General features: G+C 38.1%; 1 protein-coding gene across 5 annotated transcripts in view; it reads right to left on the bottom strand.

The window, feature by feature from the left end:
- The window catches only part of LOC122983601 (cytoplasmic dynein 2 heavy chain 1), a 126984-nt gene extending 118857 nt beyond the window's left edge, over positions 1 to 8127 (bottom strand). For 2 of the 5 annotated variants that reach the window (XM_044353523.1, XM_044353519.1), the window contains exons 1-16: positions 7955 to 8105; positions 7328 to 7551; positions 6775 to 6948; positions 6342 to 6480; positions 5505 to 5623; positions 4966 to 5110; positions 4503 to 4648; positions 4227 to 4313; positions 2990 to 3124; positions 2448 to 2561; positions 2229 to 2340; positions 1903 to 2027; positions 1556 to 1731; positions 1041 to 1236; positions 805 to 900; positions 237 to 398 (exon numbers count right to left, since the gene is read on the bottom strand). In XM_044353523.1, the coding sequence (XP_044209458.1) occupies positions 237 to 398; positions 805 to 900; positions 1041 to 1236; positions 1556 to 1731; positions 1903 to 2027; positions 2229 to 2340; positions 2448 to 2561; positions 2990 to 3124; positions 4227 to 4313; positions 4503 to 4648; positions 4966 to 5110; positions 5505 to 5623; positions 6342 to 6480; positions 6775 to 6948; positions 7328 to 7510 (2109 nt within the window). In that variant the 5' untranslated portion in view covers positions 7511 to 7551; positions 7955 to 8105. Of the gene's footprint in view, positions 1 to 236; positions 399 to 804; positions 901 to 1040; positions 1237 to 1555; positions 1732 to 1902; positions 2028 to 2228; positions 2341 to 2447; positions 2562 to 2989; positions 3125 to 4226; positions 4314 to 4502; positions 4649 to 4965; positions 5111 to 5504; positions 5624 to 6341; positions 6481 to 6774; positions 6949 to 7327; positions 7552 to 7720; positions 7902 to 7954 lie in introns of those variants that run through there. The other 3 variants (XM_044353522.1, XM_044353520.1, XM_044353525.1) reach the window with 3 other exon arrangements.
- Between the last annotated feature and the right edge of the window lie 4321 nt (positions 8128 to 12448).

The raw sequence follows: 12448 nt of genomic DNA on the forward strand, positions 1-12448 counted from the left end.
CCAATCAGGATTGGTGTAATGAGGTGAATGCTTCTAAGGGCTGCGGCAATGCGTGCATTCCATAGTGAGATATCCCACGCATATTACTCAGAGAGCTGGGGTTATGTAAATAACCTAAAGTTCCGTAGAAATGTGCAAACAACAAAGGATTCAAATTACAGTCCCAGCGCTCACTTCCTCTATTATCATTTATTTCATAAAATAACCGTGATTAAAACATCAGGACAAGCTACAACCTTGTCGATGAAGTCAGTGTGCCATTTGCGTAGCTTCCTGTTCTCGGTGGAGAGTTTCTCAGCTGCAGACTGCAGCTTGGCAATGTAAACTTCCAACTCTTTTGGGTTGTCCCAGGTGATCTGCAATTTACCGCCCGATTCCTTTGACTGAGAACGAGGATTCTGAGAAAGAAAAGAAAAGAGGTTATCTACAGTTCAAGGTAGTATATTGCCCAGGTGCAATTCATAGGTGCTAATAGGCTTTTATACACTACCAGCCTCAAACTTCCTGGAAACCGACCTTCTATTTAAAGTTAGTTTCATTTTTCACAAGATGTTTTTGTGCTGAAGAAATTTCAGGAACTATACTTTTCTTTGAACTATAAAAAAAAAAAGGGTCATACTTCTTTCTTTTGTATGGTTAGTACACACAAGAAAAGTTAAGCACTGGAAAATCTTTAAGTCCCCATTCCCTTTTTATAATATTACACTTTTATAAAAAATAGTAATAATTATAACAACATGTTCTGTAACATTAACGTGCAAGGCATAGAAAGTAAGAACAATAATTTCCAGCTGTGGGCAGTACCTTAATAACCTGTTCAAAGGCCAGGGCAAGACCAAGCATCATAGGTCTCTGAGAGGGAATCATCTGCTGGTCAATGGTGTTGTAGAAATGGGCCACCTACAACACAGTAACACTTTGTTACGTAATGAGAGTGAGACAAATTATAACAGAAATAATGAGGCAGACATTAATAAATAAATGAGGAAAGAAAATGTTAGTTTGTGTGTGCATGGGTGTGTCTAGACTCTCACTCTCACCTGTTTCAGGACAATGGCCTGTCTGTAGAATTTGTCTGCAGTATTAGCAGCCTGTTGTATCTTGGCAGGAATCGGAAAGCCAAGGGCAGAAAGCTGCCTGACCTCCCTGAGCAGACTGACCAGTCTGTCTGAGTACTGGATCTTTAGCCTGCCATCCACATGGTCCAGGTCCATCACTCGGTTACTGGCCTGGAGACTAAAGAGAAAGACAGTCACACTGGAGAAATACAGGATGTATTTCAAACATTACATGCTGTGATCAACGTGCTAAATAAGGTGATGAGAAATATGGAGAAGAAAAACTGTGGAAAACAGCAGTAAACATTCTTATGAGCTTATGGAAGAAATTGTTCACATTACTATCCAAAACACTGTAGCATCACTTTTCTGGCTAGTCTCTCCAATGCTGACATATTAATGATCTAATTGCTTTCAGTGCAATTCAATTCTTAATCATAGTGTTGCTCTGAGCCTTTGTCTTGTTAGCTGAGGTCACAGTGTTCAGTGTGTCCAACCTGATTCCTGACTTTGGGTCAGCCAGTCCAGAGAGTATATCTCTTGACCAGTCCTCGAACTGTTCCTGTTCATACGCCCTCAAAACTTCCAGCAGATCATCACAGAAATGCAGGAACCCTTTGAACCCTGACAGGTCTGAAAGCAAAGCCTCAGCAATGCGGACAGAATCCTCCATCTGATGCAAGCACATGAATACCAAAGAAAAAAATATATATTATACAACAACTGTAAACAACAATTGTGAAACCTTCTCTTAAACATGAGGACCAGAAAGTTTGTGCTATTTGGTAAACAATGACATATACTATGTGTGTGTGTGAACATATGTAGACACACACTCAGTTACCTTGTGTATCAGCTGTCGGACCCAGACAATTTTGTTGACCACCTCAGGGAGGTTCCTGCCAATGAGTGGCCCAGACTTTTCTCCAGGTCCTCCATGGCAACGACTCTCAAAGTCAGTCTTCAGGCCTAAGAAAATCAATGCAGTAGGGAGGGGTCAAAGACAGAGAACATCAATGTTTCATGATACTCACACTGACTTTCCGTTACAAAGCTATTTGTTGCAGACAAGAGATTTTTCTGTCAATGTAACACATTATTTTACATTTAGGTATTCTGATTTTCCACACAAAACACAATAACAAGCTGCTTTGAGACATAATAATGTACCCCTGTTGTAGTCCAGCAGTCTGGCCAGTAGGGTCTCTCTCTCTGTCTGTAGCACTTTGCTGATGGTGGGACGTCTAATCAACTCTTTGTGCTTTTGAAAAAAGTGCAAGAGCTAGAAAAGGAACACACACACACAGGCACATAAGGTAAGTTCCTAAATCAACATACACACACACACACAGTATTTACAACCTGAGCTGAAGTAGTATGTTTCACTACCTGTTGCGGATTGTCCTGTACATCAGCAATGTAGCTCTTTAGTCTACCAGCCACCTCCTGCTCTGACGGAGCCATTAGACGCTCAAACTGTGCCATTGCTGATCTCCAAAGCGGCTACAAAAAAAAAAAAATTCAGACTACAAGTAAACAGGTTCATCCTTGCCCAAAGACTGTGTAGAATGTCCACATTATACACTATTGCTTTTCTTTGTTTGCAGGTACAAAACTGTGATTAAATACAGGATCAAAGTCAATTGAAGTAGGCAAAAAATCACAAATTTGCTGTAGCTGGTGTTTGTTACTACTAGCTGCTTTGACCAGAAAGAAAGCATGATTGAACTTTTCTCAGCCTGGATAGTAATCCAGGTAATGTTGGAAATGTTAATTTTGGAACAAATAAAGCTGCCACACAATTAAGAACCTACATTCATAATCTATCCTGCCATTTAGCCATTGCAATCAACCAACCACAGGCATGGGGAAGGCTCGAACAAGGTAATTTGGAAGTGTCACATGCATACACCCAGTCCCCTATAACTGACCTCAGTGTAGGGGTTGTAGTGCAAAGGATTGAGTCCAGAGAAGGGTTCAAACACACGATCTGAGGTCAGAGCCTGCTGCTTTCCTCCTGGTAGCAAACGCAGCAGTTTCTCATGGACCATCCGCAGAGTCACCACCTGGTAGACATAAACAGAGAGAGTCCATTCACATTTTATCTATGTCCACTGTTTTATTTATGCGTTTGTTCATTAGGCTCACAAGATTCAACAACATGACTCACAACTTGTTACTGACCTACTGTAGCACTAATTGATGCTTATGCTGTGTATAAGTGTATAAGGGTATGCGTGTCACACCTAAACTTTTTTGTAGAACATTCTAAACAATAGCACATCTCCATATAAAATGTCCATAAGCCTGCTAAACTGACAAACGTCCATGTCAAACATGCAATCGAAAATGCTGACAGGGCAGATATCAGAAAGTTCCCACACCAAATATTCTGTCCATAAAGGAAATGATACAAATTATTATTATAAAGAGAAAAGAGGCTTCTGTATTTATGTGACAGTGGCTATATGTCTCTGGATCAGTGTAGCCCTGCAGAAGTGCAGGGAAATGACAAGAGAATGATCCTTACATTACATAAATTGTCATTCATACCAACAGACACTACTGTAGAGGTAGGTAGTTTATCAAAGGTACTGTCGCCATTGAGGATCTCCATCTTTCATAGCCCGTATTTCAATACAAAACATGTCATAACATGTCAATATGGCTGTCCCATTCAAAAGACTCCTTTGATGAAAAACAAAAGTTAGGAAGATTAAATCTGTACAGACGAACGTGTCATGAATGCAAAATGTGTGTGAGTTACTTGATGGATCAATAAGGTGCATCTTGCATCTAAAAATCATAACAAAGAGTACTATAAATTTAACAATGTTGTATAATAGTATATAAAAGTATGATAGCATTATAAGTATAAGTATTACAAAAGTAAGGAGGCTTGAAAAAGCCATAAAAGGGTGAGTCTCCTTATCAGTCCATTTGAAGTTCACTTTTCGGTAATTATGTAGGTAGGAAAGTGGAAATTCCAATTGAATGTTTGACATTACAAACAAACAGAAACAAGGACAGGACAACCACAAGTATACTTACAAATGCATTTTAAGCACTGAATGGAATGCACCGACTGTACCACAATATCATGTGAAAATAATGAGAAATATGCACTATTGAATAAATGTTTTTCATCAGATCAGAACCCTATCTTACCTCATCCAATCTTTTTGCAAGACAATGCAGGGTTTGTGGACAGTGCTTATTTCCCTTCCAGGGGTGAGGAGCATGTCTCTTCCACACCTGAGACAAAAAGGCAATTAAACATGATTCAGTGTTTATCACAATGACACAGATGATCTCCTTCTAGCTTTTATTTTAAAGGATCAAGACAGGTTGTCAGTGAAGTTTTCTGATGAAGTGGAAAAAAAAAAAAAACTTCAGTAAAGGATTTGATTTTTGAAACCATTTTGTACTTTTTCTCATCCATACCTGTCCAGTCAGGTGCTCACAAGCTACCACCCACTGCTCACAGATTGCAACACCCGTTCTCAGGTTCTCTCTCATGGATACAAACGGCTCCTCAAAAATTTTAAGATCACTCAGTTTTCTCTGCACATATCTTCCCAGGGCTCCACCTTTTACATGTATAAACAAAATAAATGTTAACACATGAGCAAATCAGTAGTACTGATTCAATGTTACTAATCAACCATTGCAATACTAAGCATATTGCCATTTTATTTTACCATACTATTGACAACCCATGTTCTGCATGTACGGTATGTGTTGTGAGGAGTTCCTGTAGTGACAGTTTCAGTTCTCAAAAGATGTACATTTTTTCAGTACCAAAAAGATCTCTGTAACAGAAGTAGTGACGCACACTGTCCCTTAAAAACGACATCAGCAAATATTTGTTTTCGTTTCCTGGTTTTGGCTTCGGAGAGAGTCTCACCAATAACATCCATGAGTCGGACCATGCGTGTTTCTGGATAGGGTTCATAATCAGTCTGCCGCCAGACGTCATCCAGAGTGTCTCTGCTCTGTTCCACTAGATCCACAACATCAGCCATAGACAGGCCATCAAGACCACAATACTCCTGGTGGAAACACAAAGGAATATGTAGTTTGGTTTAATTTTCTTTTCTCCCAGTTACAGTTGTTCACTATAATTTGATATATCAGACTCTATAGCAATTATCAAATACTGTTCAAAACAGGATGTAAAATAAAGTCAATGTTGATATTCACAATTTCAGGGTTTTCAAACTTAAAATAATAAAAAGAATCAGTTTTCTTTTACCAACTTATCTATGAACCCACTGCTCAGTACAGTAACAGATTATAGTTCAGTCTAATATGTCTCAACAATTATAATCTCATTAGCAACTACCTTGTATACATTTGAAAATATATAGTAAATATAGTTATTCCACTTTATTTTTCCTTTTTTTCATGTAGGCAGTTCTGATTCATAAAGTTGTGCATGCGTACCTTTTGTATGGGTTTAAATTGCTCGGTGAAATGTGTAGCCCTTTCTCTCACACTGTTCTTCTCTGTGGACTCAGAGAGATCTTCCCAGTACTGGAACTCATCATTGGGAGTAAGGATGCCTGCATAGTGTAGAGAAAATATAAGTACATAGTGTGAAAAGCATAATGTATCCTGGTTCTACTCAGTTACAATTAAAGTTTAACTGAAATCACATTTACTCATCAGATTTTGCAGTCAAAAATAACGTCAACATGTTTTTTTAAAGGTATTGTTAAAAGTTTTTTATCATTAAAAGGAAGAACAAAAGGAATGTGGAGGAATATCAGAGATGCAGGAGGAGGAGGGGTGTATTGGTGTATGCGTTTGATTGACAGCAGGTTGCAAGCTGAGTGCCAGTGTTACACCGGAGGCAACGAGCAACTAAGTCAACAAATATGTGCTGTAGCCTACATGTCATGAGAATCCATGTCATCCTGATAGGCAAAACTGAAATTACCTGATTATGCACACAAGGTACACTTTTATGTATGATATTTGTCTTGCACAGTACATTCTTAACCCAATGAGTGACAGGTCAGTTATAAATATATAAATGTAGTTGTCCTTTAAAGTTTAGCTGATAGAGCATGTCAATACAGCTCCAAGCAATAAGGATTAACTTTTCCACAAGGAACACTTTAATTAAGGTAATACACAAGAATCATTAACACTTCCCTTTAATAGGCAATTGTAAGATTCTTCACCAATTAGCACTATCTACTATCACCTCTAAGATCATTCTGTAGGCACTATGGCCCTGACCTGTGTATCTCTTACTAGAAAAATGCATGTACATACCTAGGACATCTTCTTCTGTACGGGCCTTCTTGGCAGAGGGTTGTGCTCCAGACTGGCGGACCACTGAGCCCAGGCCCAGCTCCAACTCACTCAGCAGGCCTGCCAGCTTAGGGTCAAATGCTGAACGCCAGTGCTCATCCTTGAGAACAAGAAAAGACAGAAACTTTCTCAAGCTTTGTACTATGTAGTCTTGTCCTATGTCCAATATTTGGGCACCCTAAATCCTTTAACAAACTCTTTCGGAGAAAATACTTTTAAATAGTATTCAAGTATATATTGTAATGTTGTATATTGTATGTAGAATAGTTCATTTACAATAGTTCATTTAAAATTCCCTGAGGTTTCTCTTCTTTTTTTGGTGTTTGGATTAGGTTAATTTTGATAGCAAAGGAGCTCATCTATGGAATGTGTTAATTCACAGAAGCAGGCTCACCTTGAGCAGCACAGGCGCAAAGACCTGTCTGACAGCCTGGTAGAGGGTGTTGATGGGAGACTCCAGCATGGACGACACAAGGAGGCTCTGGTGGAGGTTGTCCTCTGTGATTACTGTTGGATACAGCTTGAAGAACACCAACACCTTCTCTCTGCTGTCCCCCGATGCTTCAATCTGGTGAATTCAAAAAGAAAAAGAGGACATTGTTTCATTGTCATGTCAACATATGACAGTTAATTTGTTTTTGAAAATGTTGCATAAATAAAGTTACTGGTTACTTATTTAATGACCTGAGACATATTTTATAATTTCTCCCAATACCTTTGACTTGTACCACAGAGCATCTCCTTTCTATAGTCTTTGTCGAAATGACTTATTCATCATACTTTATGGTTTAGTTTGGAAGATTTTGTTTTTATAACCAATTATCAAACATTGGTTTAGGGCTATGATTTTTATTAATTATGAGCCCAAAGCCCTTTCACATGAATATGTTGCTCCATAGGAAACTTGAACATTGTAATGATGCTTCAGACAGTTGTCTTAACGTTACCTTATTTGACAAGTAAAGGTCATTTTCATGTCTGCTGATGGACAGGACAAATTCATTTCCGTCGTCCAAGAAGTTATTGAGCTCTGGGCTGTCATCCAGGGAGGACGAAGGCTTCAGCCCATAAAAGTTTCCAGTTGTAGTCAAGATAAACTTCTTGCGAGCATCATCTGAACCGTGGGGCATCTTTTAGCTGGAGCTACTGTGCAGACACTGAGAAAGATAAACTATACACAAAAAGAATATAATAAAGGGATATGGGTTACATTTAACGTCATTGAAGTGATACGTTAGAGCAGTGCTATAAGTACTGATATCGTTGCTGAGTTCAACCGTTAGCTAACATTGACATTATCTTAAATGTGCTAGCGCTCAGAACAATTTAGCTTATCTAACCTTAGCCAGCATGTGTTCTGCTAGTCTTTGTTCAAGCAGTTTCTTCTACTTAGTTACATGGGAAGTGCTACAATAACGTTAGAGAAGTTATAAGCATTGGCTAAGTTATAGGAGGGCAACATCAGCTAGCTAGCTATCGTTAGCTCACCGCCTCTGTTAAACAATGTTACCCATACTAGCTAGCTGGCTCGATCTGAGCATGCTAGCTAATTAACGGTAACCCTTGTTTCATACCGTTTTGCCACCGAATGCTATAGTTCCAGAGGCTATGGTAACTCAATCCATGAAGTGAAGCAATAGCAATCTGTTGCTGCTCGTGTCTATGTGTTGTTCGAGATTATGCTTGCGCGGTTACTAGGCAGCAACTACGAACCCTTGTACCACGTGACACGATTCCCATGCAATTTACTTACGCTGTTTACGTAGGATAGGCGCAAAGTCAGCATCTGTTCTGTTCGGTTGGGTTTTTCACATGCTCAAGGTATTAAAGATGAATTGGTATTTCTGCTGTACCAATCAGTGAACTTTGACCACAATGTAATTTGTTATATTAACAAAGACAGACAAAACAATGATTTATTTTGTAAGCATTCAACAACTACATTTCTAATGAGGGTTTAGCATCATGTGAGATACTAAACTTCTGAGATATGCTGGCTCCTTTAGAAAACAAATCTGGCAGTTCTCATGTAGTCAGCTTTATCTATTCTGTTCCTATTTCTGTAATCTACTGACTTCTAAAATTGTGTCATCGAAGGGTTTTTTAATTCTAAAATAACTTTTTGTTGTTTAAATGGTCTCTTTTTAATTAAAAATACTTGTAGGTTATGAATGAATAAGAATTGTCAATAGGCCTTTAACAGCAGACGTTTTGCTTGTAAGAAAAGCAGTGGCGGTCCACTATTATCCACACCTGTGCTTTTCCTACAAAATGTCTTAGCACAAAATTCAATGTCTCTTCTGCAATCATGGCTGGGTTAACCTCTAATGGGGTCCTAGAGAAAAAATGAGCTGCTGTGTACAGTATTTCTATGCGGGAATATTACCTGCCCCCAGGTTTGCTGTGTGGTCATTTATTTAAACACAAACTAATTTAGGACCATGCACCATGTAAGCATATTAATTGAAATAATTGTCTTAAAATTATTTGATGTAGGGCCCAAAAGATGAGGTGATAAAGCAGGACCCATATGAGGGTCCATTGTCCAATGATATTTTGCTTTGGTAATGGATATTCCAACAATCCAACAAAGTTACATTTGAAAATATTACCACAAACCAATTGCCACACAGCAGCTTTCAGTTCTCCCGGGGTTCCCGATGCAGTTGCCCACTTTGCCCAGAAGGTAATCCAGCCTGATTTGCTACTAGCTTCTATGCTCTTTTGGAGGCGGTTGGTGGCCGCTGTTGGTTGTTATTACATCGGCATATATCCTCAGGTTAAATTGTACAGTATGGACTTAGGTCTTACTCAGTGACAATTCTCAATCTTGGATCAGGAACTTCAAGGTCAGGGATTGATTTTGGGTTAGATTAATCAAGGCCTATCTAAGTTGGTTATTAAAACATTTATCCTGACATCACAAAAATTGACAGTTCATAATCCTATTGTTCACAGCATTTATTGTATTCAAATTCACATTCACAAACACCCACACAGGCAAACCACTAAGGGATTCCCTTCATATATACAGTAACTAGAGTTTCATTTCTGTCATTGACCTTATATAGGTAGAAGGGAAACTTTGATACACACAGGACCCTCCTGTCCAACTTCACATTTAATGAGAGCTCTGGGAATGTCTTTATCTTTACTGTTGACCAATAAAAACAACAACAATAGCAACAACACTGACAACTATATCTCATCCTGTGCATTTCTTGAAATAGCAACCAACAGCCACCAACCTTTCCTTGTTGCCCCTTGAACGATCAGTTGTGTACAAGCCAATTTTGATTGAAACTCACACACGCCCAATTTACTAAAGCAGTATGACTAAAGCTGCAATATAATTTAGGCCCTAGAAGTTTCTCAGACTAACTGTACTAAGAGATGAAAAGAGGTAAATCATAATAAGTACATTTAATTATAAAAATTCCCTTTCTCACCCCCCCTCCCATGGGGGTGGTGGTGTGTCTTCCTTCCTTGGGTCCTCTACCAGAGGTCTGGGAGTTTGAGGGTTCTTCGCAGTATCTTAGCTGTTCCTAGGACTGCGCTCTTCTGGACAGAGACCTCAGATGTTGTACCTGGAATCTGCTGGAGCCACTCTCCCAGTTTGTGGGTGACAGCCCCCAGTGCTCCAATTATGACTGGCACCACTGTTGCCTTTACTCCCAACATCTTTTCTAGCTCCTCTTTCAGCCCTTGGTATTTTTCGAGCTTCTCGTGTTCCTTCTTCTCGATGTTGCTGTCACTTTTTACATGCTTTATATCTGTGTCAGCAATAAACAACCTGAAGAATCAGCCTGAACATTCACACATGTAGTTCTAATTTAGTTGTAAAAAGACTTCATAGCAAATTTTAGAAACAAAACAGTGTGTAACTGATGTTTGTTTTGCTATATATATATATATATATATATATATATATATATATATATATATATATATACATAGATAGATAGATATAGATATAGATATAGATATATATGTATGTGTGTGTGTAAAAAGCGACAGCAACATCGAGAAGAAGGATATATATATATATGTGTGTTTGTGTATATATATATATATATATATATATATATATATAGATATAGATATATATGTGTGTGTGTGTGTGTGTGTGTATGTATATATATATATATGTGTGTGTGTGTGTGTGTGTGTGTAGCTTTACAATCTGTACAGAATACAACATCCTTTATTCTTAGACCCTTGGGTCATTTAAGGTAAGAAGGTCCCCCCAAAAAACCCAGGTGAGGGGGGGGGTCCCTCTTCTTGGACAGACAGATATATTATAGATGCTATATCAACAGTTATAATTACTATTTCTGGAGCACAAACAAATTAAGAATGTGTTAGAGAGACAAGCAGATAGCTAGGAGGCAGTCACCATGCAGTACTTCATATTTTCTAAAATTTAATTAGTATTTTTTTTTTAATTTAAAACAGTTTTGACACACATGTTCTGCATTTGCTTTAGTACACGGAAGAACTTTTCCGAGAAGTGCTTTGTATATTTATTCCTTTGGGGCTGTGGTTATGATCTGAAAGCCTTTCCTTCCACATTCTGCCCTGGCCAAACAATTCCTGTTTGCCCCCTAAGCAAGGCTGCGTGTAAAGGTGTTAAAATCTACACAGCGTTATACAGAAGATGTTCTATAAGGCCTAGTCATTGTTTTATAGAAAATATACAAGCTGTTGATTAATATTTCATTGTTGTGTAAAGTTTTCCTGGATGTAAAAATTTTACTATAGTCTCATCCAACTCATAGAGCTTTAACATTAAGTCTACCATATATTATAAGAATTATTTCCTTTTGAAATACAGTACAAAGGGACAATTTTAACTTTTATTCTTCATAAATATCACTACCAGTCAAATTTATAGACCAATGATTAAAAAGGATTACCACGTGATGTGAAACATTCTGTGGTTAGCGCTAGAGGTGTTATGAGCAAACCAGCTGTGGGAGTATACTGTAAGGTTTGTGGCAAATAGTACACTGCCTGTACCTGGAAGACAAAATGTCAAAGACGGGCCATTTCGACCAACCAAAATTTGAACAGTTTGCAAGTAAATACAGTAGTAGTAGCTAGACAGATACACCAACTGTGCTGATATATCAGCTGACGTTATCTTATAGCAGATATATCAATATCAGTGCTTATGTTAGCCAAAAAGTCACAAGAAATTGAAGTTTGAAGTCCTTTTGCAACACTGTCTTCTAGAAATTATGTTCAAATATGACTACATTGCAACAGCATATACATATTATTTATTATACAGATTATCATATTCAGTAGCATACTAAAATGTGTTGTAACAAGCCAAACTGAAATATAAGGGATGAGTCAAGTGAGAAGGAGACGTCACTATATTTTTGGATAGTTTCCAAATAGTTACTATTTTCAAAGCAACAACATTTGATTTCTGCTCTTCTTGTTCTCATATACTGTTGGCTCCACACAAGAGCCTAATGGCAAATTGGTCAGATGCAATAGAGATTTGCTCATGGAAACTTAAGGCTTTAGTCATTAAAGACACTCATTGGTTTCACTTCTCCAATATGACCTTTTTATTCCATTACTATGAATTTATTCAAGTTTTTTTTTTAATCAGCAAAAAATAATAATCAAGATTATAGGTATTTATAACACATATCAGTTGTGCAGTAGCAGTAAAACCTTTTCCCACTTCAAACTGTCTGTCAGTGCTTTATGCCAGATTTTAACGAGTGAAGACAGTTCAACTCTAAGTTGAAGAAGTGAGTAGAGAGTGCTTCCTTGCTTGTGGCTTTTTGCTACAGCAAGTTACACTATGTCCAATAAAAGTCTGCGTAGTCGTCGTTGATGGGGTCATTACAGTAGGGTTAGTTTCCTCCCTCCCCCACACTGAGAAGCACTAACTATCATGGTGACTTATTCCAAAAACACTGCTGTTTCTGTTATGGCAAATAATTGTGTTCCCTTCCAACGAATTTATGTCACATTGTCAGGTGAGTCTGAGTTGAACAGGGCAAACAGAGAAGTTTGCCAAGCTTCCTGATGCTTTAGGTGACAAA

The sequence above is a fragment of the Thunnus albacares genome, chromosome 6, assembly GCF_914725855.1.
Source record: "Thunnus albacares chromosome 6, fThuAlb1.1, whole genome shotgun sequence".
NCBI classification, from domain to species: domain Eukaryota; kingdom Metazoa; phylum Chordata; class Actinopteri; order Scombriformes; family Scombridae; genus Thunnus; species Thunnus albacares.